This window comes from Dendrobates tinctorius, unplaced genomic scaffold (assembly GCF_039654945.1).
Source record: "Dendrobates tinctorius isolate UK_male_01 unplaced genomic scaffold, ASM3965494v1 ptg000202l, whole genome shotgun sequence".
NCBI classification, from domain to species: domain Eukaryota; kingdom Metazoa; phylum Chordata; class Amphibia; order Anura; family Dendrobatidae; genus Dendrobates; species Dendrobates tinctorius.
In genome coordinates this window covers 7,846,970-7,870,571 of record NW_027361869.1, presented here as the reverse complement: position 1 = coordinate 7,870,571, position 23,602 = coordinate 7,846,970, and the positions used below count along the sequence as shown (strand labels likewise).

The 23,602-nt window shown below is 51.6% G+C and overlaps 5 protein-coding genes across 5 annotated transcripts; 2 read left to right on the top strand and 3 right to left on the bottom strand.

Annotated features, from left to right (window-relative positions):
- Nucleotides 1–1,212: 1,212 nt before the first annotated feature.
- Nucleotides 1,213–1,697, bottom strand: LOC141057155 (histone H2A type 1-like). The gene has a single exon (XM_073553697.1). It carries the CDS (start codon nucleotides 1,655–1,657, stop codon nucleotides 1,265–1,267), a length of 393 nt encoding a protein of 130 aa, XP_073409798.1. The 5' UTR covers nucleotides 1,658–1,697; the 3' UTR covers nucleotides 1,213–1,264.
- A 242-nt stretch (nucleotides 1,698–1,939) lies between these two features.
- Nucleotides 1,940–2,406, top strand: LOC141057156 (histone H2B 1.1-like). The gene has a single exon (XM_073553698.1). The coding sequence runs from the start codon at nucleotides 1,975–1,977 to the stop codon at nucleotides 2,350–2,352; it is 378 nt and encodes a 125-aa protein (XP_073409799.1). The 5' UTR covers nucleotides 1,940–1,974; the 3' UTR covers nucleotides 2,353–2,406.
- Nucleotides 2,407–4,294: 1,888 nt separating this feature from the next.
- LOC141057005 (histone H4) lies at nucleotides 4,295–4,606 on the top strand. Its single transcript, XM_073553478.1, has one exon. It carries the CDS (start codon nucleotides 4,295–4,297, stop codon nucleotides 4,604–4,606), a length of 312 nt encoding a protein of 103 aa, XP_073409579.1.
- A 3,081-nt stretch (nucleotides 4,607–7,687) lies between these two features.
- Nucleotides 7,688–8,286, bottom strand: LOC141057154 (histone H3). The gene has a single exon (XM_073553696.1). The coding sequence runs from the start codon at nucleotides 8,149–8,151 to the stop codon at nucleotides 7,741–7,743; it is 411 nt and encodes a 136-aa protein (XP_073409797.1). The 5' UTR covers nucleotides 8,152–8,286; the 3' UTR covers nucleotides 7,688–7,740.
- On the bottom strand, nucleotides 7,688–9,601 carry LOC141057152 (histone H1.5-like). The gene has a single exon (XM_073553695.1). The coding sequence runs from the start codon at nucleotides 9,534–9,536 to the stop codon at nucleotides 8,919–8,921; it is 618 nt and encodes a 205-aa protein (XP_073409796.1). The 5' UTR covers nucleotides 9,537–9,601; the 3' UTR covers nucleotides 7,688–8,918.
- Between the last annotated feature and the right edge of the window lie 14,001 nt (nucleotides 9,602–23,602).

The following is a 23,602-nucleotide window of genomic DNA, read 5'->3' as shown; positions in this document are numbered from 1 at the left end:
GTGGTGGCACTGATCATACAGCTCTGCATGTAAAGGTGGTGGCACTGAACATACAGCTCTGCAGGGAAAAGGTGGTGGCACTGAACATACAGGTCAGCAGGGACGAGGTGGTGGCACTCATTATAGAACTCTGCAGGGGTGAAGTGGTGGCACTGATCATACAGGCCAAAAATGGGGGACGGGGTATGGAGTATGGCATGCGGATGGAGAGCACATTGATGCTGGAACCAGCGCGTCGCCTATCACGCTCCCCCATCAGTACATAGGTTTTCATCTGTGCTTTTTTTTTTTTTAGTAATTACAGAAAAGCAGGAGGATTTGTGGTTTATTGGCTTAATTAATTTTCTTCTGTTACATAATATTTGTTCAGTGAACCTGCGGATAATTACACTACACTAATGTGGGGTTAACCCTCTGTGTAGCTCTAGGACTTTTCACCAATGATGGCAATTAGCTCGATCTGCACGTGCCGCAATCTCCTCAGTCACTTACAGTATTATCGGGACTCCCAGCTGTTTCTGCACTGATTACAGGGGGCTATAAGCAGCAGATGTTCTCGAGGAGCCCGATGTGAGATGAAGGTGGCGCATCTATGAACACTGGTAAATAAGAGGGGATCAGCAGGAACAAGGCAAGTAAGAGGTTAAACAGAGGAGGAAAGGCGTCTATGTACATCGCTGAAGGCTGAGGGCGGCGCTTAACCGAGGATTCCCGCTCATTGTCTGATCGCAGGATCCGTTTGGGGATTTGAACTTCCCGCTCTTCTTCCGCCGAGGATTATTAGCGGACATCACAATCCGGTCACACAGAGAACCGCGCAGAGTCCGGCCCTCCAGAGCCGCCATCACGGGATCGCCCTCCGGGAGGAGCAGCAGTCACTGATGTGGACAATCACCGGCCGCCATCCCCCGATACTCCGGGACGTGATAACCGCATGTAATCTCCACAGCGGAGTCAGGGGCCCGAGTATCAAGACATTCACTAATGAGGGACATTTCCTGTGACTATTCGAGGACTCCTCTCCCCACACAGGTCTGAGGCTTCATGTGATAACCCAGACATGGGCATCCTCACGTGTTTTGTGTTGAACCCCGGAATCAAGTGTGTATGGGCACCAACCTACAAACTGGTGGCGGCAGCCCGTGGTGTCTAACGTCAGTCCCATGTGAGCACGCAGAGATCAGCGGCGTCAGCTCTTGTGGCGACGGTGTGGGTGGCTCTTAGAAGAGCCTTTGGTGTTGTGGACAGAGATCGGCGGCAGCGCTCACTTGCTCTTGCTCGCCTTGCTGCTCTCGGTCTTCTTGGGCAGCAGCACGGCCTGGATGTTGGGCAGGACGCCCCCCTGGGCAATGGTCACCCCACCCAGCAGCCTGTTGAGCTCCTCGTCATTGCGCACCGCCAGCTGCAGGTGACGGGGGATGATGCGGGTCTTCTTGTTGTCCCGGGCAGCATTGCCGGCCAATTCCAGGATCTCAGCAGTCAGATACTCCAGCACAGCGGCCAGATACACCGGAGCGCCGGCGCCGACTCTCTCGGCATAATTGCCCTTGCGGAGAAGCCTGTGCACACGGCCGACTGGGAACTGGAGTCCTGCCCGGGATGAGCGGGTCTTGGCCTTAGCTCGGACCTTCCCTCCTTGTTTGCCGCGTCCAGACATGGTTGATAACAAACAATAAAGAATCTGGGCGAAATGAAGAACTAGCTGCGGCTGCTGTCGCTTTCATAATCGTCTGCCCCGCCCTCCTCTCCTGTCATTGGATGGATCTCAAGTTACCAATGGAAAACAGACTTGTGTAGCTACCAATCAGCTGCAGTGGGCGGAGCGATTGACGGTTCTGTTGGTCACATGACTTTGTCACCCAATAGCACGGCGATCTGACAACAGTGTCATTTGCATGGCGGGCCTATAAATATCGCCGCTCTGGGAGGCTTGGGATCATTATTCTTCTCTCTTTTGAGAACTTTGCTTTCGTTATGGCTGATCCCAAATCTGCGCCAGCGCCCAAGAAGGGCTCCAAGAAAGCCGTCACTAAGACTCAGAAGAAGGACGGCAAGAAACGTAGGAAGAGCAGAAAGGAGAGCTATGCCATCTACGTGTACAAGGTGCTGAAGCAGGTCCACCCCGACACCGGCATCTCCTCCAAGGCCATGGGCATCATGAACTCCTTCGTCAACGACATCTTCGAGCGCATCGCAGGGGAAGCCTCCCGCCTGGCTCACTACAACAAGCGCTCCACCATCACCTCCCGGGAGATTCAGACCGCCGTGCGCCTGCTGTTGCCTGGAGAGTTGGCCAAGCACGCCGTGTCCGAGGGCACCAAGGCCGTCACCAAGTACACCAGCGCCAAGTGATCTGCTCAGTCTGCTGCTCCGCCATCACCCCAAAGGCTCTTCTAAGAGCCACCACCCCATCTCCATCAGAGCTGTGGCTGCTCCTGTGTCCTTTCCCGTCTCCCCGAGTTGTCTGCTCCACCGCCTGGGTCTCTGCGTCTAGTGACGGGAAGTGACAGGTGAAGGAAGTAGGGATGATGAATGCTACCAAGGAGATTGTGAGAACCGAGGACCTTCTAAATAATAACCTGGTCACTTCTCCATAAGTTGCTCTGTGTTCAGGGATTACTCTTTAACCCCTTGCTCCACAGATCTTGATATTCTGGGGTCTCATTCATTTGGTATAACATGATTCGGTTTAGTTCATGATACACCATGATGACTAATAACACTTTCTAAGCCGGGATGCTTTGAGACTGAATTTTCTCCCCCATGCAGCACCAGACAGTGAGCTGACGATTTTCCTCTCTGCACTTAGTTCATGATTCTCGTGTTTTTCCTCAAATAACAGGAGACATTTGTGTCGGTGCAGTTTTATCTAGAGATTATGCTGGAGTCTTCACTGTAAAGGGAAGCGGTAACGACATTTTAGAAGCAGCGGGAAATTCAAACCCCCTAACCGTCCTGTGTTCAGCCAATCCGCAGAGGGAGGGGAGGAGCTAATGTTCCCAATGGTTGACACGTTTGCAGTTCCCGCTTTTTCTGTTCTTTGTCTCCATATAACGCGCGGTCCCAGGACGGAGCGATGTCGGGGAATCTGCAGGTGTTGAGAGGTCGCTGGTCGCTTACATCCCATACAGGAGTCTGCAGCTGTTCCTGGTTAGAGAATGAATCCGCGTTAGGCAGATGCTGTGATGCCCCGTGTGTCTGACCTGCAGGCGATCACATCTCCCTTTCTCGTCATAATCAGTATTGTGGAGACAATATATTGGCTAGAGATGTATCCTACAAGAGACATTTCAGGGGAGACCAATTCTGCTCTTCTAAGCAGATCCCACCTGCAGCTCCAGGCAGGAGGTCTGTGATGGGAAATGTGCGATCATGTAGAGAAGATTGCCGAGAGCTCAGTGCACAATACATTACACTGTGATGTGAGGATCCTCTAGGTCAGACATGTCATGACATCATCTCCCATCACATCCTCCTCACAGATGTTTTTTAAATAATTACTGCAGGATATGGGGCGATATTGGCGGCTGGGATCAGTCAGGATCACTGCTGAGCTCTGATTTTCAGCCTTTTCTGTCATTATGTTAATAATTGTTTTTCCTAATTAATTGTAGCTGACAGCAGGTCCCTACTCTGCAGCAATGTGAGCTATGATGTGGTGGAAAAAAGAATCATTGCCAGGGGAAGAAGAAAACACAAATATAAGGACAATAGTGTCATAATTGCCGGAAGTAATGATGACTCCTATCATAGCACAAATGTCCCTAATGCGGGAATATAAGACCTGAATAAAGGCAGAGAGGGCTTAGCCCTGGGGTTAATATAAATGTAATATTCTCTATGAAAACCGGAGATCCTGTGATTACTGAGGACTGAGCCTTATATCAGGCAGTGTATCTACCGGTGTGAGATCCCCTGGGCGGCTGCCTGTAATATCTGTGGTTACAGTCTGTTCTGTCCTCCTGACATATACTGGGGCCGTGTCTGCTCCCCTCTATTTGTGCTGCCCATTTATCTATAGGCTGAATCTGGAATAATTCTCATCACAGGGGAAGAAGTGACATTATATTACAAGCTGGAAAGAAAAGGGAAACTGAACAATGAGCGGGAAATTCAAACTCTCGAACAGTTCTGTGCTCAGCCAAACAGCAGAGGAAGGGAGGAGCTCATGTGGATTCTGTAAGCCCCGCCCTGGGGCGCGTCATCTCTGCAGTTCTCTCTCTGGTCCGTCTCTCCTGTATATAAAGGAGGGGTCGTTCGGTTTTAGCATCAGTTACAGCTGACTACTTGGAAGATGTCTGGTCGCGGCAAAGGAGGAAAAGGTCTTGGGAAGGGCGGCGCTAAGCGGCACAGGAAGGTGCTCCGTGATAACATCCAGGGCATCACCAAGCCTGCCATCCGCCGTCTCGCTCGCAGAGGAGGCGTCAAGCGCATCTCCGGCCTCATCTATGAAGAGACTCGCGGGGTCCTGAAAGTCTTCCTGGAGAACGTGATCCGTGACGCCGTCACCTACACCGAGCACGCCAAGAGGAAGACCGTCACCGCTATGGACGTGGTGTACGCGCTCAAGCGCCAGGGCCGCACTCTCTACGGCTTCGGAGGTTAATTGTATTCTTTTCTGTGCTGATAACCCAAAGGCTCTTTTCAGAGCCACCCACATCTTCTACCTGAGAGGCTACGATTTCCTATTCCTGCAATCTGGTGCCTGTAAGTATACTAGTTGTCACAGCCTGGCATGTGTCTTGCACTTTCCTCCTTCCATACTGGAGCTGGCACCGCGGACTTGGGGTGATGTGGTTTATTCTCCTTGATCTATAATATACAGCTGCCAGGTTCTGGGGGCATACAGTATATCCGCACTGTGCAGCACAGACATCTCTGCACCACAGTACATACCTCGCTGTGATGTGGTCACTACAGAGCAGAAATCCAAGTTCTGCCGTGAGATGAAAGTGATTCTGCTACAGGTCTTCCTGATCAGATCAGTGTGTGTGTCAGGAGGCAGCGAATACTCCCGGGGATTGTCGCTGGATAGATGCGCCTCCCCCAAAGGCTCCTATCAGAGCCGCCCACATGTGTTCTACAATTCCTGATATTTGATGACTGCGGTGATGGAGTCTGGTCAGATCCTATTTCTCAGGATTGGTGTAAATCCAGTGAGGAGCGGTCACATCCTGTACCGGTAACTGCTCCCCCTTGTTAGTGGCGGCTCCCCGGTATGTCCAGCGCCTGCATCTCATCACTACCACCCTCCTCATTTACCATCTACATGTGGCCACTGATTGTGACCTCCTGACTGCTCCTAATAACATGGACTGGAGCTACAGCCGGCAGCGGTCTCCTGTGCTCGGGCTGATGGATGAAGCCGCTCCCTCCCCGCAGCCGGACATTAGCGGCTCGTTCCCCTCATGACGGGGAGGTTTCTGGTGTCTTATCCTATTTATCAGTAGTCGGAGCCAGAAGAGAGAACAGAGTCCGCACCCCGAATGTACAGCGCCGTCATCCGAGCCTGGCGGACCATAGCGAGGACTGGAGATGAGGCGGCTCCGGAGCCTGTGTATTTCTGAGTGCGGAGAGCGCCATCCCTCCAGAGGAGAAAAAGTCTCGCATACAAGATAACTGCATAAATGTGGTTGGTGAGATAATGAGCAGCGGCCACCGTTCTGGGGATTGAGGGGTTAATACAATCTCACTTTACCACATGATCTGCAGGTATAATGGCCGCTTACTCCTGACAGTGATTGGGAAATGATGTCTCTTCCACAAGCAGAGAACAGTCACTGAAGGGTTAATGATCGAGGGCCGAGAGCACGACTGAGCGGGAGATTCAAACCATCAAACGGTTATAAAGCTCCGCCCACAGGAACCGACCAATCGATAGACGTGCTTCCTCCTCCGTTTAACTCCTTATTGCCCTTCTACCTGCTGCTCCTCATGTACACGTGTTCTCCCGGCAGCGCTCAGCACATCGGGCTCCTCCTGGTAGAACATGTGCGGATTGTATCATCCGATCTGTGCTAGATGCGGCCTCCTGTGATCAGTGCGGACCCCACACGGAGACGCCCAGATATAACGTTACCGGGTCTCCGTGTGGGGTCCGCTCCGATCACTGCTGGAAGTGGAGTTGAGACTGATCAGCCCTGGAGCTGCAGGCAATGTATACACACCCCGTACGGTGCTGCACATCCTCCATACCACCTACTGGGTGGTATACAGCACTACAAAGCCTACGTGTGCTGTATACTCCCCATCTAGTGCTGCAGACACAAATCCGAGAGCATCTGTTCTATATAAGCCTGAATCATGGAATGTTCCAGCTCAGTGCAAGATTCATTAAATCCTCCCAGACGGATGTCTGTCCAGCCTCTGTTTGAAGACTTCCATTGAAGGAGAACTCAACACCTCCAGTGGCAGCCTGTTCCACTTATTGATCATCCTCACTGTCAAAAAGTTCTCTTTAATATCTAATCCGTGTCTCCTCCCATTCAGAATCATCTACAGAATACCCCCATATAGTGCTGTAAACCCCAAATAGCTATTGTATGTATAGGCTCACATAGTGCTGGATACCCTCCATATAGTGACATGAGCATAAGGTAGTGCTGATACCTACATATTGCTGAATACTCTGCACAAAGTGCTGTGGGCCCTCCATATTGTTCTATATAACATCATATGTGGCTGTATACCCCCATATAGTGCTGTAAGCTGCCAAATACTGTTGTATACGGACACATTGTGCAGTATACCCTTCAAGTAGTATTATATATCTCCATATAGTGCTGATAATCCAACATATAGTATTTTATAGTTGAATATCCTGTATCCATACAGTGCTGTATACTCCCCATATATTCGTGCACACCCTCATGTATTATGGATTCACGGCAAGGCCTGCCCTGCTACCAAGTCATATGCACCCCAATAACTCCAATCCCCCCTTGGAATAAAATATAGAGGGCCTTTTAAAAAATGTCTCATTAAAAAAAGAACCAGATCTCCTAGACTTGTAATGCCCATACACTAAGTGTGTTGGCTGGCAAACATGTTGCCCTGTGGGTTACACCTCAACCTTTTCCATAACCAGTATTTTACGCCCAGCAAAACCACCCACCCTTGTTCGTGTGAGGACTCCTGGAGTGGACCCTCTGGGCCATGATTCCAACCCACCCTGGGCGAGCTGACCTGGTAAGGACCACCCAGGGATACAGGAAGCATCAGAACGCCCTGGGAAATAAAGTACCATGACTGCTGGAACCAGGTGGCAGGCTCGAAGGAGGCACAAGAGACAGTGTTTAGCAGGATGAAGTGGTGGATGATATAGTAACTGACCCAAGCTAGCAGGAGGACATGCAAAGTGAGGACAGCAGCATAGGGGGAGGGAGGCATAGCGCCCCAACAGCCAGGAAGAAGCAGTGTGGTTGCCGCAGACAGAAGGCCGGCGACTATTAACAGTAACACCAACATGATGGAAGTTGCCTGTCCATCTGTTAGGCCTTCTCAAGTCTAGTTGTTTTTTAATACTCTGCCCATAACCCCAAAAAAGGTCATTTGCACCACCTGCCATGCCAGCATCAGCAGGGGTAGCAAAACTACCAGCCTCACCACCACGAGCATGATCAGGACCATGGTTGGTAGCAAAGCCGGCAGTATTAAATGTCAGGAATTCGCTCTTCTTGAGGGAGGATTGGGTGGCTCTGAAAAGAGCCTTTGTGTTGCAGTCAGGTGGGCAGGACAGATCTAAGCTCTCTCCCCACGGATCCGGCGGGCCAGCTGGATATCTTTGGGCATGATGGTGACCCTCTTAGCGTGGATCGCGCACAAATTTGTGTCCTCAAACAGCCCCACCAGATAAGCCTCGCTGGCCTCCTGCAGGGCCATGACAGCGGAGCTCTGGAAGCGGAGATCGGTCTTGAAGTCCTGGGCGATTTCTCTCACCAGGCGCTGGAAGGGAAGCTTACGGATCAGCAGCTCGGTGGACTTCTGGTAGCGGCGGATCTCACGGAGAGCAACTGTCCCTGGCCGGTATCTGTGCGGCTTCTTCACTCCGCCAGTGGCGGGAGCGCTTTTCCTGGCGGCTTTAGTGGCCAGCTGCTTGCGGGGCGCTTTCCCTCCGGTGGATTTCCGAGCGGTCTGCTTAGTTCTGGCCATAGCTCTGTATAGAAGAGAACAGAAGTGATGAGAGGAGCAGAGTGAGCGGCTATTTATACTCCTCTGCCCCTATTCACGCTTCATGAGGACACGTCCCCTGCATTCCATTGGTTATTTTGTAGAATGTGAGCAGCGAATAGCGTTTGATGTCCGCGACCAATCACTGTACAGAGAAGGCTCAACCTGACTCACAGTTCAGCTATCACCCACTGCTCTGATACACAGGGTCACATCCAATCTCCAGGCGGCTTCTACAGCGGAAGCTCCGATTCTATATTCCCAGTACCCAGAGCGGTACAGCAGCTCCTCTATAATCAGTCACTGACGCTCCAACTCTCACATCGGAGTTATAACCTCACACCACTCTTACTAAGATGTGGGTTACAGGTGGTGATAATTAGGATGATGGAAGTAACGTGATTTCTGCTGCACATCGGCCCCTTCCCTCCATTACACAGAACTGTCACCTGAAGGCACCGATCATACAGCTCTGCGGGGAGGAGGTGGAGGCACTGATCATACAGCTCTGCGGGGACAGGGTGGTGGCACTGATCATACAGCTCTGCGGGGAGGAGGTGGAGGCACTGATCATACAGCTCTGTGGGGACAGGGTGGTGGCTCAGATCATACAGCTCTGCGGGGACAGGGTGGTGGCACTGATCATACAGCTCTACGAGGACAGGGTGGTGGCACCGATCATACAGCTCTGCGGGGACAGGGTGGTGGCTCTGAAAAGAGCCTTTGTGTAAAATAACTGGGTCCGCAACTTATTTCTTGGCCGCGGGCTTCTTGGCTTTCTTAGCCGGACTCTTGGCAGCTTTAGGTTTGGCCGCCTTTTTAGCCGGACTCTTCGTCGCCTTCTTAGGCTTGGGAGCGGCTTTCGACTTCTTGGGGCTCTTGGCCGCTTTCTTGGCAGCTGCGGGCTTCTTGGCCTTTTTCGGGCTCTTCTTGGCCGTGGTCAGAGCCTTCTTGGGCTTCTTCGGAGATTTGGCGGCTTTCTTAGCAGCAACGGGTTTCTTGGGCTTGGCTGCTGACTTCTTGGCCACTTTAGTCTCCTGCTTCTTGTTGAGTTTGAAGGACCCGGAGGCGCCGCTGCCCTTCACCTGGAGGAGGGTGCCCTTGGTGACCAGAGACCTGACGGCCAGCTTCAGGCGGCTGTTGTTCTTCTCTACATCGTACCCTCCGGCAGACAGCGCCTTCTTCAGGGCGGCCAGAGACACCCCACTGCGCTCCTTAGAGGCTGACACGGCTTTCACGATCAGCTCGGAGACGCCAGGACCGGAGGATTTCTTGCTGCTCTTGGCGGCGGATTTCTTTGGCTGCTTCTTGGACTTGGCAGCCGGTTCTGCGGGAGGGGGAGCGGCGGCTGGCGCGGTCTCTGCCATCCTGTGCTACGGAGCCAAAACACAAAAATCTCCCGATAGGAAAACACTAAGGCCGGAGCTGGAGGAGTCTGTTATATGTACAGGCTTACTGTGCACTGATTGGCTGCTGAGCTACACCGTCCTGAGCATCTATTGGCTGACACTGCATACATGCCCCGCCTCTTCCCAGCTGAGAACGAGTGAAGCTCCGCTCTCCCCTTGTGCTTCCCTGCCCGGAATAAAAGCCCTTTACCGGCTGACACCGGACAGCAGAGCGCGCTTCCTCCGCCGCTTCTTCTTCGCCATCTTCTCCACCGACCGTCTGTAGCTGTCACTAGCAGAGACGCCGGGGAAGAGCGGAGAGGAGGTCCCGGGATCATCGCCGTCGTCCTCCAGATCTGCACATCGCTGTGTATCCGGGAAGATACATCTGCTGGGGGAACTCGTTCCTCCTGTTCCCGGCTCCTGTCACCATCACAGGGATCTTTACTACAATGTCTATCGTACAGGACGCTGATTGTACGATGTGGCGACGACCTGGAGCTGCTGAGAGCCCAGAAGGGTAACACAGGCGATGGCTCCGCTGACTGCCGCCTCCCTGACCTGTGACCTCCCTGTACCCCGTATGTGCGGAGTATTGGGGGTGACAGATGCTCCACATCAGGAGATGATCCACATCGGCGGCTGATTGCAATGACCTGCTAAAATCTGGTCTCACCCATTGTGGAGCTGTGACCGCTGAGGCCTGTAATGGTGGAAGAGAACTGATAAGGGGCAGCTTCATAATGCGACTCACTCCCCAACCAGACGCATCTCCGGGGAGAAAACTGTGAGATATTCCTGGATTTATGTGACCCAACTATTGTGCAAAAGGGGAATATTGGGAGAAAAGAGGAGACACAAAATGCAATTTCTACACACAGAGCACAGCTGTATAGGGATGAGGTGGTGGCACTGATCATAAAGCTCTGCAGGGATGATGTGGTGGCACTGATGATACAGGTGTGCAGGGACGAGGTGGTGGCACTGATCATACAGCTCTGCAGGGATGAGGTTGTGGCACTGATCATACAGCTCTGCAGGGATGAGGTTGTGGCACTGATCATACAGCTCTGCGGCGACAAGGTGGTGGTACTGATCATACAGCTCTGCAGAGAGGAGGTGGTGGCACTGATCATACAGCTCTGAAGGGAATGTGTGGTGGCACTGATCATAAAGTTCTGCAGTGACGAGTTGGTAGCACTAATCATACTGCTTTTCAGGGAGGAGGTGGTGGCACTGATCATACAGCTCTGCAGGAATGAGGAGGTGGCACTGATCATACAGCTCTGCGGGGACAAGGTGGTGACACTGATAATACACCTCTGCGGCGACAAGGTGGTGGCACTGATCATACAGCTCTGCGGGGACAAGGTGTTGGTACTGATCATACAGCTCTGCAAGGACCAGGTGGTGGCACTTATCATACAGCTATGCAGAGAGGAGGTGGTGGCACTGATCATGCAGCTCTGCTCGGACAATGTGGTGGCACTTATGTTACAGCTTTGCGGGGACAAGGTGGTGGCAGTGATAATACAGCTCTACAAGGATGAGGTGGTGGTACTAATCATACAGCTCTGCAGGGAGGAGGTGGTGGCACTGATCATACAGCTCTACGGGGACAAGATGGTGGCACTGATCATAAAGCTCTGAGGGGATGACGTGGTGGCACTGATCAAATAGCTCTGCAGGGATTCGGTGGTGGCACTGATCGTACAGCTCTGCAAGGAGTTGGCGGTGGCACTGATCATACAACTTTGCGGCGACAAGGTGGTGGCACTGATCATACAGGTCTGCAGGTAAAAGGTGGTGGCACTGAACATACAGCTCAGCGCGGACAAGATGGTAGCACTGATCAGACAGCTCTACATGGAGGAGGTTGTGGCACTGAACATACTGGTTTGCAGGGATGAGGTAGTGGCACTGATCATACAGCTGTGCCTGGATGAGGTGGTTGCACTGATCATACAGCTCTGCAGGGAAAAGTTGGTGACACTGATCATACACCTCTGCAGCAACAAGGTGGTGGTACTGATCATACAGCTCTGCGGGGACAAGATGGTGGCACTGATCATAAAGCTCTGCAGGGATGATGTGGTGGCACTGATCATACAGGTCTGCAGGGATGAGGTGGTAGCACTCATCATACATCTCTGCAGGGACGAGGTGGTGGCACTGGTCAAATAGCTCTGCAGGGATTAGGTGGTGGCACTGATCTTACAGCTCTGCAAGGAGTAGGCGGTGGCACTGATCATACAGCTCTGCGGGGACTAGGTGGTGGTACTGATCATACAGCTCTGTGCTGACCAACTGATGGCACTGATCATACAGCTTTGCGGTGACAATGTGGTGGCACTGATTATACAGTTCTGCGGCGACAACGTGGTAGTACTGATCATACAGCTCTGCATGGAAAGGTGGTGGCACTGCACAAGCAGCTCTGCAGGGAAACGGTGGTGGCACTGAACATACAGCTCAGCGCGGACAAGGTGGTGGCACTGATCAGACAGCTCTACAGGGAGGAGGTGTTGGCACTGTACATACTTGCTTGCAGGGATGAGGTAGTGGCACTGATCATACACCTCTGCAGGGATGAGGTGATGGCACTGAAGATACAGCTCTGCAGGGATGAGGTGGTTGCACTGATCATAAGGCTCTGCAGGTACAAGGTTGTGTCACTGATCTTAAAGCTCTGCAGGGATGAGGTGGTGGCACTGATCATACAGTTCTGCGGGGATCAGGTGGTGGCACTGATCATACAGCTCTGTGTGGATAAGATGGTGGCAATGATAATACAGCTCTGCAGGGAGGAGTTGGTGGCACTGATCATACAGCTCTGCAAGGATGAGGTGTTGGAACTGATCATACAGCTTTGCGGGGACAATGTGGTTGCACTGATTATAAATCTCTTTAGGGATAAGTTGGAGGCACTGATCATGCGGTTCTGCAAGGATGAGGTTGTGGCACTGATCATACAGCTGTGCGGGGACAAGGTGGTGGTACTGATCATACAGCTCTGCAGGGAGGAGGTGGTGGCGCTGAACATACAGCTCTGCAGGGAAAAGGTGGTGGCACTGAACATACAGCTCAGCTTGGACAAGGTGTTGGTACTGATCAGACAGCTCTACAGGGAGGAGGTGGTTGCACTGATCATACACCTCTGTGGGGAGGAGGCGGTGGCACTGATCATAAGGCTCTGTAGGGACAAGGTTGTGTCACTGATCTTACAGCTCTGCAGGGATGAGGTGGTGCACTGATCATACAGTTCTGCGGGGAGGAGGTAGTGGCACTGATCACACAGATCTGCAGGGAGTAGGTGGTGGCACTGATCATACAGCTCTGTGTGGATAAAATGGTGGCACTGATCATACAGCTCTGCAGGGAGGTGTTGGTGGCACTGATCATACAGCTCTGCAGGGAAGAGGTGGTGACACTGATCATAAAGCTCTGCAAGGATGATGTGTTGGCACTGATCATACAGTTTTGCGGGGACAATGTGGTTGCATTGATTATATATCTCTTTAGGGATAAGTTGGAGGCACTGATCATGCGGTTCTGCAGAGATGAGGTTGTGGCACTGATCATACAGCTCTGCAGGGATGAGGTGGTGGCACTGATCATACAGCTCTGCAGGGAGGAGGTGGTGGCACTGATCATACAGCTCAGCAGGGAGGAGTTGGTGGCACTGATCATACAGCTCTGCAGGGAAGAGGTGGTGACACTGATCATACAATTCTGCAAGGATGAGGTGTTGGCACTGATCATACAGCTTTGCGGGGACAATGTGGTTGCACTGATTATATATCTATTTAGGGATAAGTTGGAGGCACTGATCATGCGGTTCTGCAGGCATGAGGTTGTGGCACTGATCATACAGCTCTGCGGGGATAAGGTGGTGACACTGATCATTCACCTCTGCGGCGACAAGGTGGTGGTACTGATCATACAGCTCTGCAGGGAGGAGGTGGTGGCACTGATCACACAGCTCTGAAGGGAATAGGTGGTGGCACTGATCATACAGTTCTGCAGTGACGAGGTGGTGGCACTAATCATACATCTTTGCAGGGATGAGGTAGTGGCACAGATCATACAGCCCTGCAGGGACGAGGTAGTGGCACTGATCTTACAGCTCTGCTGGGACAAGGTGGTGACACTGATCATACACCTCTGTGGCGACAAGTTGGTGGTACTGATCATAGAGCTCTGCAAGGGCCAGGTGGTGGCACTGATCATAAAGCTCTGCAGGGAAAAGTTGGTGGCACTAATCATACAGCTCTGTAGGGACGAGGTGTTGGCACTTATCATACAGCCGTGCACAGACAAGGTGGTTGCACTGATCATACATCGTTACGGGGACAATGTGGTTGCACTGATTATACATCTCTTTAGGGATAAGTTGGAGGCACTGATCATCCATTTCTGCAGGGATGAGGTTGTGGCACTGATCATACAGCTCTGCAGGGATGAGGCAGTGGCAGTAATCATACAGCTCTGCAGGGGCGAGGTGGTGGCACTGATCATACTTCTTTGTGGTGACTAGGTGGTGGTACAGATCATACAGGTCTGCAGGGATGTGTTGGCAGTACTGGTCATACTGCTCTGCAGGGAATAGATGGTGGCACTGATCATACAGTTCTGATGATATTGGAGACTGCGGACAGACAGTCACTGGCGTTCTGTATTACAGAGGGGTAAGGTCAGGGGAAGACGTATACAGTTGTGTGTCATCAGCATAAAGATGGTACCGAAAGCCAAATTTGCTGATGGTCTGTCCAATTGGGGCTGTATAGAGAGAGAAGAGATGGGGGCCAAGGACTGAGCCCTGAGGTACCCAGACAGCAAGAGGAAGAGGAAATGAAGTGGAGCCAGAGAACAAAACACTGAAGAACTCTGCAGGGACGAGGTGGTGGCACCGATCATACAGGTCAGCAGGGACGAGGTGGTGGCACTCATTATAGAACTCTGCAGGGATGAAGTGGTGGCACTGATCATACAGCTCTGCGGGGGAGGAGGAGGTGGCACTGATCATACAGGCCAAAAATGGGGGACGGGGTATAGCATGCAGATGGAGAGCACATTGATGCTGGAAAGAGCCTTTGTGTTGCAGTCAGGTGAGCAGGACAGATCTAAGCTCTCTCCCCACGGATCCAGCGGGCTAGCTGGATATCTTTGGGCATGATGGTGACCCTCTTAGCGTGGATCGCGCACAGATTTGTGTCCTCAAACAGCCAAGATGGTGGACTGATCATACAGCTCTGTAGTGACGAGGTGGTGGCACTGATCATGCAGTTCTGCAGGGATGAGGTTGTGGCACTGATCATACAGCTCGGCAGGGATGAGGTAGTGGCACAGATCATACAGCTCTGCAGGGAGGAGAGGAGGTAGTGGCACAGATCATACAGCCCTGCAGGGATGAGGTGGTGGCACTGATCATACACCTCTGCGGCGACAAGGTGGTGGCACGGATCCTACAGCTCTGCGAGGACCAGGTGGTGGCACTGATCGTAAAGCTCTGCAGAGGTGGTGGTGGCACTGATTAGACAGCTTTGCAGGGAGTAGGTGGTGGCACTGATCATACAGCTCTGCGGGGACAAAGTGGTGGCACTTATGTTACAGCTTTGCGGGGAAAAGGTTGTGGCACTGATCATACAGCTCTGCAGGGAGGAGTTGGTGGCACTGATCATACAGCTCTGTGCTGACCAACTGGTGGCACTGATCATGCAACTTTGCGGTGACAAGGTGATGGCACTGATTATACAGTTCTGCGGTGACAAGGTGCTGGCACTGTTCATACAGGTCTGAAGGGAAAAGGAGGTGACACTGAACATACAGCTCAGCGCGGACAAGGTGGTGGCACTGATCAGACAGCTCTACAGGGAGGAGGTGGTGGCACTGATCATACAGCTCTGTGCTGACCAACTGGTGGCACTGATCATGCAACTTTGCGGTGACAAGGTGATGGCACTGATTATACAGTTCTGCGGTGACAAGGTGGTGGCACTGATCAAACAGCTCTGCAGGGATTAGGTGGTGGCACTGATCATACAGCTCTGTGCTGACCAACTGGTGGCACTGATCATGCAACTTTGCGGTGACAAGGTGATGGCACTGATTATACAGTTCTGCGGTGACAAGGTGGTGGCACTGATCATACAGGTCTGAAGGGAAAAGGAGGTGACACTGAACATACAGCTCAGCACGGACAAGGTGGTGGCACTGATCAGACAGCTCTACAGGGAGGAGGTTTTGGCACTGAACATCCTGGTTTGCAGGGATAAGGTAGTGGCTCTGATCATACAGCTCTGCAGGTATGAGGTGGTGGCACTGAAGATTCAGCTCTGCAGGGATGAGGTGGTTGCAATGATCATACAGCTCTGTGGGGACAAGGTTGTGTCACTGATCTTACAGATCGGCAGGGAGTATGTGGTGGCATTGATCATTCAGCTCTGTGTGGATAAGATGGTGGCACTGATAATGCAGCTCTGCAGGGAAGAGGTGGTGACACTGATCATACAGCTCTGCAAGGACGAGGTGTTGGCACTGATCATACAGCTTTGCGGGGACAATGTGGTTGCACTGATTATACATCTCTTTAGGGATAAGTTGGAGGCACTGATCATGCAGTTATGCAGGGATGAGGTTGTGGCACTGATCATACAGCTCTGCAGGTATGAGTTAGTGGCACTGATCATACAGCTCTGAAGGGATGAGGTAGTGGCACAGATCACACAGCTCTGCAGGGATGAGGATGTGGCACTGATCATACAGCTCTGCGGGGACAAGGTGGTGACACTGATAATATACCTCTGCGGCGACAAGGTGGTGGTACTGATCATACAGCTCTGCAGAGAGGAGGTGGTGGTACTGATCATACAGCTCTGAAGGGAATAGGTGGTGGCACTGATCATAAAGTTCTGCAGTGACGAGTTGGTGGCACTAATCATACTGCTTTGCAGGGAGGAGGTGGTGGCACTGATCATACAGCTTTGCGTGGACAAGGTGGTGGCACTGATCATATAGCTCTGAGGGGATGATGTGGTGGACTGATCAAATAGCTCTGCAGGGATTAGGTGGTGGCAATGATCATACAGCTCTGCAAGGAGTAGGCGGTGGCACTGATCTTACAGCTCTGTGCTGACCAACTGGTGGCACTGATCATACAACTTTGTGGTGACAAGGTGGTGGCACTGATTATACAGTTCTGCGGCTACAAGGTGGTGGCACTGATCATACAGCTCTGCAGTGACGAGGTTGTGGCAATGATCATGCAGTTCTGCAGGGATGATTCAGTAGCACAGATCATACAGCCCTGCAGGGATGAAAGGGTGGCACTGATCATAGAGCTCTGCAGGGAAAAGTTGGTGACACTGATCATACACCTTTGTGGTGACAAGGTGATGGTACTGATCATACAGCTCTGCAAGGACCAGGTGGTGGCACTGATCATAAAGCTCTGCAGGGATGAGGTGGTGGCACTGATCATACAGCTCTGCAGAGAGGAGGTGGTGGCACTGATCATACACCTCTGCGGGGACAAGGTGGTGACACTGATTATACACGTCTGTGGCGACGAGGTGCTGGTACTGATCATACAGCTCTGCAGGGAGGAGGTGGTGGCACTGATCATACACCTCTGCAGCAACAAGGTGGTGGTACTGATCATACAGCTCTGCGGGGACAAGATGGTGGCACTGATCATAAAGCTCTGCAGGGATGATGTGGTGGCACTGATCATACAGGTCTGCAGGGATGAGATAGTGGCTCAGATCATACAGCTCTACAGGGACAAGGTGGTGACACTGATTATACACGTCTGTGGCGACAAGGTGCTGGTACTGATCATACAGCTCTGCAGGGAGGAGGTGGTGGCACTGATCATACCGCTCTGAAGGGAATAGGTGGTGGCACTGATCATAAAGTTCTGCAGTGACGAGGTGGTGGCACTAATCATACTGCTTTGCAGGGAGGAGGTGGTGGCACAGATCATACAGCTCTGCAGAGAGGAGGTGGTGGCACTGATTATACAGCTTTGCAGGGAGGAGTTGGTGGCACTGATCATACAGCTCTGCAGGGAGTAGGTGGTGGCACTGATCATACAGCTCTCCCGGGACAATTTGATGGCACTGATCATACAGCTCTGCTCGGACAAAGTGTTGGCACTTATGATACAGCTTTGTGGGGACAAGGTGGTGGCACTGATCATACAGCTCTGCAGTGACGAGGTCGTGGCACTGATCATGCAGTTCTGCAGGGATGATTCAGTAGCACAGATCATACAGCCCTGCAGGGATGAAGTGGTGGCACTGATCATACAGCTCTGCAGGGAAAAGTTGGTGACACTGATCATACACCTCTGTGGCGACAAGGTGGTGGTACTGATCATACAGCTCTGCAAGGACCAGGTGGTGGCACTGATTATAAAGCTCTGCAGGGATGAGGTGGTGGCACTGATCATACAGCTCTGCAGAGAGGAGGTGGTGGCACTGATTATACAGCTTTACAGGGAGGAGATGGTGGCACTGATCATACAGCTCTGTGTGGACAATTTGATGGCACTGATCATACAGCTCTGCTCGGACAAAGTAGTGGCACTTATGATACAGCTTTGCGGGGACAAGGTGGTGGCACTGAACATATAGCTCAGCGTGGACAAGGTGGTGGCTCTGATCTTAAAGCTCTACAAGGATTAGGTGGAGGTACTAATCATACAGCTCTGCAGGGAGGAGGTGGTGGCACTGATCATACAGCTCTGCGGGGACAAGATGGTGGCTCTAATCATAAAGCTCTGCAGGGATGAGGTGGTGGCACTGATCATACAGCTTTGCGTGGACAAGGTGGTGGCACTGATCATGTAGCCCTGAGCGGAGGACGTGGTGGCACTGATCATACAGCTCTGCAAGGAAAAAATAACTCAAAGATGGATGGGAATGAGAAATCCCACAGGATAAAAAAGATGCTACATGAATGATAAAAATAATAACAATGATAATAATAAATGGCACAATTTTTATTTTTTTAAATAAAGATGCCTTTATTAAAATATTGACACAACAATTAAGTGCATTAAAAAAAAAAAAATTATATATATATATATATATATATATATATATATATATATATATATATTAGAGTATACAATCAGATTAGCCAAAACCAATCCATATCAAAAAGGCTTAATTAATGAACCAGGTACAAAAATGCATATATATAGTGACACAAGGATAATTACATAAAAAGAAAATAAATTTATGTATAATGAATGTGCCCAAAGTGCAGAGGTGCAGCTGTGCAAAAAATTCAAATCGCACTAAGGCGTGTGCAACAAAACACAAAGTGTAAAATACCTGTAAGCCGATTGACTCTATGTGAGTTGTATAAGAACATGCCCCGACGGGCGTTTCGGAAATAAATCTCCTTCGTCAGGTGGATAGATACGCCTGCAAGGAGTAGGCGGTGGCACTGATCATACAGCTCTGCGGGGACTAGGTGGTGGCACTGATCATACAGCTTTGCGGTGGCAATGTGGTGGCACTGATTATACAGTTCTGCGGCGAGAAGGTGGTGACACGGATCATACAGCTCTGCATGGAAAGGTGGTGGCACTGAACAAACAGCTCTGCAGGGAAAAGGTGGTGGCACTGATGAGACAGCTCTACAGGGAGGAGGTGGTGGCACTGAACATACTTGATTGCCGGGATGAGGTAGTGGCACTGATTATACAGCTCTGCAGGGATGAGGTGGCGGCACTGAAGATACAGGTCTGCAGGGATGAGTTGGTTGCACTGATCATAAGGATCTGCAGGGACAAGGTTGGGTCACTGATCTTAAAGCTCTGCAGGGATGAGGTGGCACTGTTCATACAGTTCTGCAGGGAGGAGGTGGTGGCACTGATCATACAGCTCTGTGTGGATAAGATGGTGGCAATGATCATACAGCTCTGCAGGGAGGAGGTGGTGGCACTGATCATACAGCTCTGTGTGGATAAGATGGTGGCAATGATCATACAGCTCTACAGGGAGGAGGTGGTGGCACTGAACATACTTGTTTACAGGGATGAGGTAGTGGCACTGATCATACAGCTCTGCAGGGATGAGGTGGTGGCACTGACGATACAGCTCTGCAGGGATGAGGTGGTTGCACTGATCATACAGCTCTTTGGGGAGGAGGCGGTGGCACTGATCATAAGGCTCTGCAGGGACAAGGTTGTGTCACTGATCTTACAGCTCTGCATGGATGAAGTGGTGGCACTGATCATACAGTTCTGCAGGGAGGAGGTGGTGGCACTGATCATACAGCTCTTCAGGGAGGAGGTGGTGGCACTGATCACACAGCTCTGCAGGGAGTAGGTTGTGGCACTGATAATTCAGCTCTGTGTGGCTAAGATGGTGGCACTGATCATACAGCTCTGCAGGGAGGAGTTGGTGGCACTGATCATACAGCTCTGCAGGGAAGAGGAGGTGACACTTATCATACAGATCTGCAAGGATGAGGTGTTGGCACTGATCATACAGCTTTGCGGGGACAATGTGGTGGCACTGATCATACACCTCTGCGGTGACAAGGTGGTGGTACTGATCATACAGCTCTGCATGGAGAAGGTGGTGGCACTGATCATACAGTTCTGCAGTGACGATTTGGTGGCACTAATGGTACAGCTCTGCAGGGATGAGGTAGTGGCACAGATCATACAGCTCTGCGGGGACAATGTGGTGACACTGATCATAGAGCCCTGCAAGGGCCAGGTGGTGGCACTGATCATAAAGATCTGCAGGGAAGAGTTGGTGGCACTGATCATACAGCTCTGCGGGGACAATGTGGTGACACTGATCATAGAGCCCTGCAAGGGCCAGGTGGTGGCACTGATCATAAAGATCTGCAGGGAAGAGTTGGTGGCACTGATCATACAGCTCTGCAGGGACGAGGTGTTGGCACTTATCATACAGCCTTGCGCAGACAAGGTGGTGGCACTGATCATACATCTTTACGGGGACAATGTTTTTATACTGATTATACATCTCTTTAGGGATAAGTTGGAGGCACTGATCATGTGGTTCTGCAAGGATGAGGTTGTGGCACTGATCATACAGCTCTGCAGAGAGGAGGTGGTGGCACTGATCATACAGCACTGTGTGGACAATTTGATAGCACTGATCATACATCTCTGCTCGGACAAAGTGGTGGCACTTATGATACAGCTTTGCGGGGACAAGGTGGTGGCACTGATCTTATAGCTTTGCAAGGATGAGGTGGAGGTACTAATCATACTGCTCTGCAGTGAAGAGGTGGTGGCACTGATTATACAGCTCAGCGCGGACAAGGTGGTGGCACTGATCAGACAGCTCTACAGGAAGGAGGTGGTGGCACTGAAAATACTTGTTTGCCGGGATGAGGTAGTGGCACTGATTATACAGCTCTGCAGGGGTGAGGTGGTGGCACTGAAGATACAGTTCTGCAAGGATGAGGTGGTTGCACTGATCATAAGTCTCTGCAGGGACAAGGTTGAGTCACTGATCTTAAAGCTCTGCAGGGATGAGATGGTGGCACTGATCATACAGTTCTGCGGGGAGGAGGTGGTGGCATTGATCATACAGCTCTGCAGGGAGGAGGTGGTGGCACTGATCACACAGCTCTGCAGGGAGTAGGTGGTGGCACTGATCATACAGCTCTGTGTGGATAAGATGGTGGCAATGATCTTGCAGCTCTGCAGGGAGGAGTTGGTGGCACTGATCATACAGCTCTGCAAGGATGATGTGTTGGCACTGATCATACAGCTTTGCGGGGACAATGTGGTTGCACTGATTATATATCTCTTTAGGGATAAGTTGGAGGCACTGATCATGCGGTTCTGCAGGGATGAGGTTGTGGCACTGATCATACAGCTCTACGGGGACAAGGTGGTGGTACTGATCATACAGCTCTGCAGGGAGGAGGTGGTGGCGCTGTACATACAGCACTGCAGGGAAAGGTGGTGGCACTGAACATACAGCTCAGCGTGGACAAAGTGGTGGTACTGATCAGACAGCTCTACAGGGAGGAGTTGGTGGCACTGAACATACAGCACTGCAGGGAAAGGTGGTCGCACTGAACATACAGCTCAGCACGGACATAGTGGTGGTACTGATCAGACAGCTCTACAGGGAGGAGGTGGTGGCACTGAACATACTTGTTTGCAGGGATGAGGTAGTGTCACTGATCTTACAGCTCTGCAGGGATGAGGTGGTGGCACTGAAGATACAGCTCTGCAGGGATGAGGTGGTTGCACTGATCATACAGCACTGTGGTGAGGAGGCGGTGGCACTGACCATAAGGCTCTGCAGGGACAAGGTTGTGTCACAGATCTTACAGCTCTGCAGGGATGAGGTGGTGGCACTAATTATACAGTTCAGCAGGGAGGAGGTAGTGGCACTGATCATACAGCTCTTCAGGGAGGAGGTGGTGGCACTGAAAACACAGCTCTGCAGGGAGAAGTTGGTGGCACTGATCATACAGCTCTGCAGGGAAGAGGTGGTGACACTGATCATACACCTCTGCGGCCACAAGGTGGTGGTACTGATCATACAGCTCTGCAGGGAGGAGGTGGTGGCACTGATCACACAGCTCTGAAGGGAATAGGTGGTGGCACTGATCATACAGTTCTGCAGTGACGAGGTGGTGGCACTAACCATACAGTTCTGAAGTGACGAGGTGGTGGCACTTATCATACAGCTTTGCAGGGATGAGGTAGTGGCACAGATCGTACAGCTCTGCAGGGAAGAGGTGGTGACACTGATCATACAGTTTTGCAAGGATGAGGTGTGGCACTGATCATACAGCTTTGCGGGGACAATGTGGTTGCACTGATTATATATATATATCTTTAGGGATAAGTTGGAGGCACTGATCATGCGGTTCTGCAGGGATGAGGTTGTGGCACTGATCATACAGCTCTGCGGGGACAAGGTGGTGACACTGATCATACACCTCTGCGGCGACAAGGTGGTGGTACTGATCATACAGCTCAACAGGGAGGAGGTGGTGGCACTGATCATACAGTTCTGCAGTGATGAGGTGGTGGCACTAATCATACAGTTCTGCAGTGACGAGGTGGTGGCACAGATCATACAGCCCTGCAGGGACGAGGTGGTGGCACTGATCTTATAGCTCTGCGGGGACAAGGTGGTGACACTGATCATACACCTCTGCGGCGACATGGTGGTGGTACGGATCATACAGCTCTGCAGGGAGGAAATGGTGGCACTGATCATGCAGCTCTGCTCGGACAAAGTGGTGGCACTTATGTTACAGCTCAGCGTGGACAAGGTGGTGGCACTGATCTTAAAGCTCTACAAGGATGAGGTGATGGTTCTAATCATACAGCTTTGCAGGGAGGAGGTGGTGGCACTGATCATACAGCTCTGCGGGGACAAGATGGTGGCACTGATCATAAAGCTCTGCAGGGACGAGGTGGTGGCACTGATCATACAGCTTTGCGTGGACAAGGCGGTGGCACTGATCATATAGCTCTGAGGGGATGACGTGGTGGCACTGATCAAATAGCTCTGCAGGGATTAGGTGGTGGCAATGATCATACAGCTCTGCAAGGAGTAGGCGGTGGCACTGATCATACAGCTCTGCGGGTACTAGGTGGTGGTACTGATCATACTGCTCTGTGCTGACCAACTGGTGGCACTGATCATACAACTTTGTGGTGACAAGGTGGTGGCACTGATTATACAATTCTGCGGCTACAAGGTGGAGGCACTGATCACACAGGTCTGCAGGGAAAAGGTGGTGGCACTGAACATACAGCTCAGCACGGACAAGGTGGTGGCACTGATCAGACAGCTCTACAGGGAGGAGGTTGTGGCACTGAACATACTAGTTTGCAGGGATGAGGTAGTGGCACTGATCATACAGCTCTGCAGGTATGAGGTGGTGTCACTGAAGATACAGCTGTGCAGGGATGAGGTGGTTGCACTGATCATGCAGCTCTGTGGGGAGGAGTTGGTGGCACTGATCATGCAACTCTGCAAGGACGAGGTGTTGGCACTGATCATACAGCTTTGCGG

Coding starts and splice junctions, on each gene's coding strand:
- LOC141057155 (XM_073553697.1), bottom strand. CDS start 1,657: ATGTCTGGACGCGGCAAACAAGGAGGGAAGGTCCGAGCTAAGGCCAAG.
- LOC141057156 (XM_073553698.1), top strand. CDS start 1,975: ATGGCTGATCCCAAATCTGCGCCAGCGCCCAAGAAGGGCTCCAAGAAA.
- LOC141057005 (XM_073553478.1), top strand. CDS start 4,295: ATGTCTGGTCGCGGCAAAGGAGGAAAAGGTCTTGGGAAGGGCGGCGCT.
- LOC141057154 (XM_073553696.1), bottom strand. CDS start 8,151: ATGGCCAGAACTAAGCAGACCGCTCGGAAATCCACCGGAGGGAAAGCG.
- LOC141057152 (XM_073553695.1), bottom strand. CDS start 9,536: ATGGCAGAGACCGCGCCAGCCGCCGCTCCCCCTCCCGCAGAACCGGCT.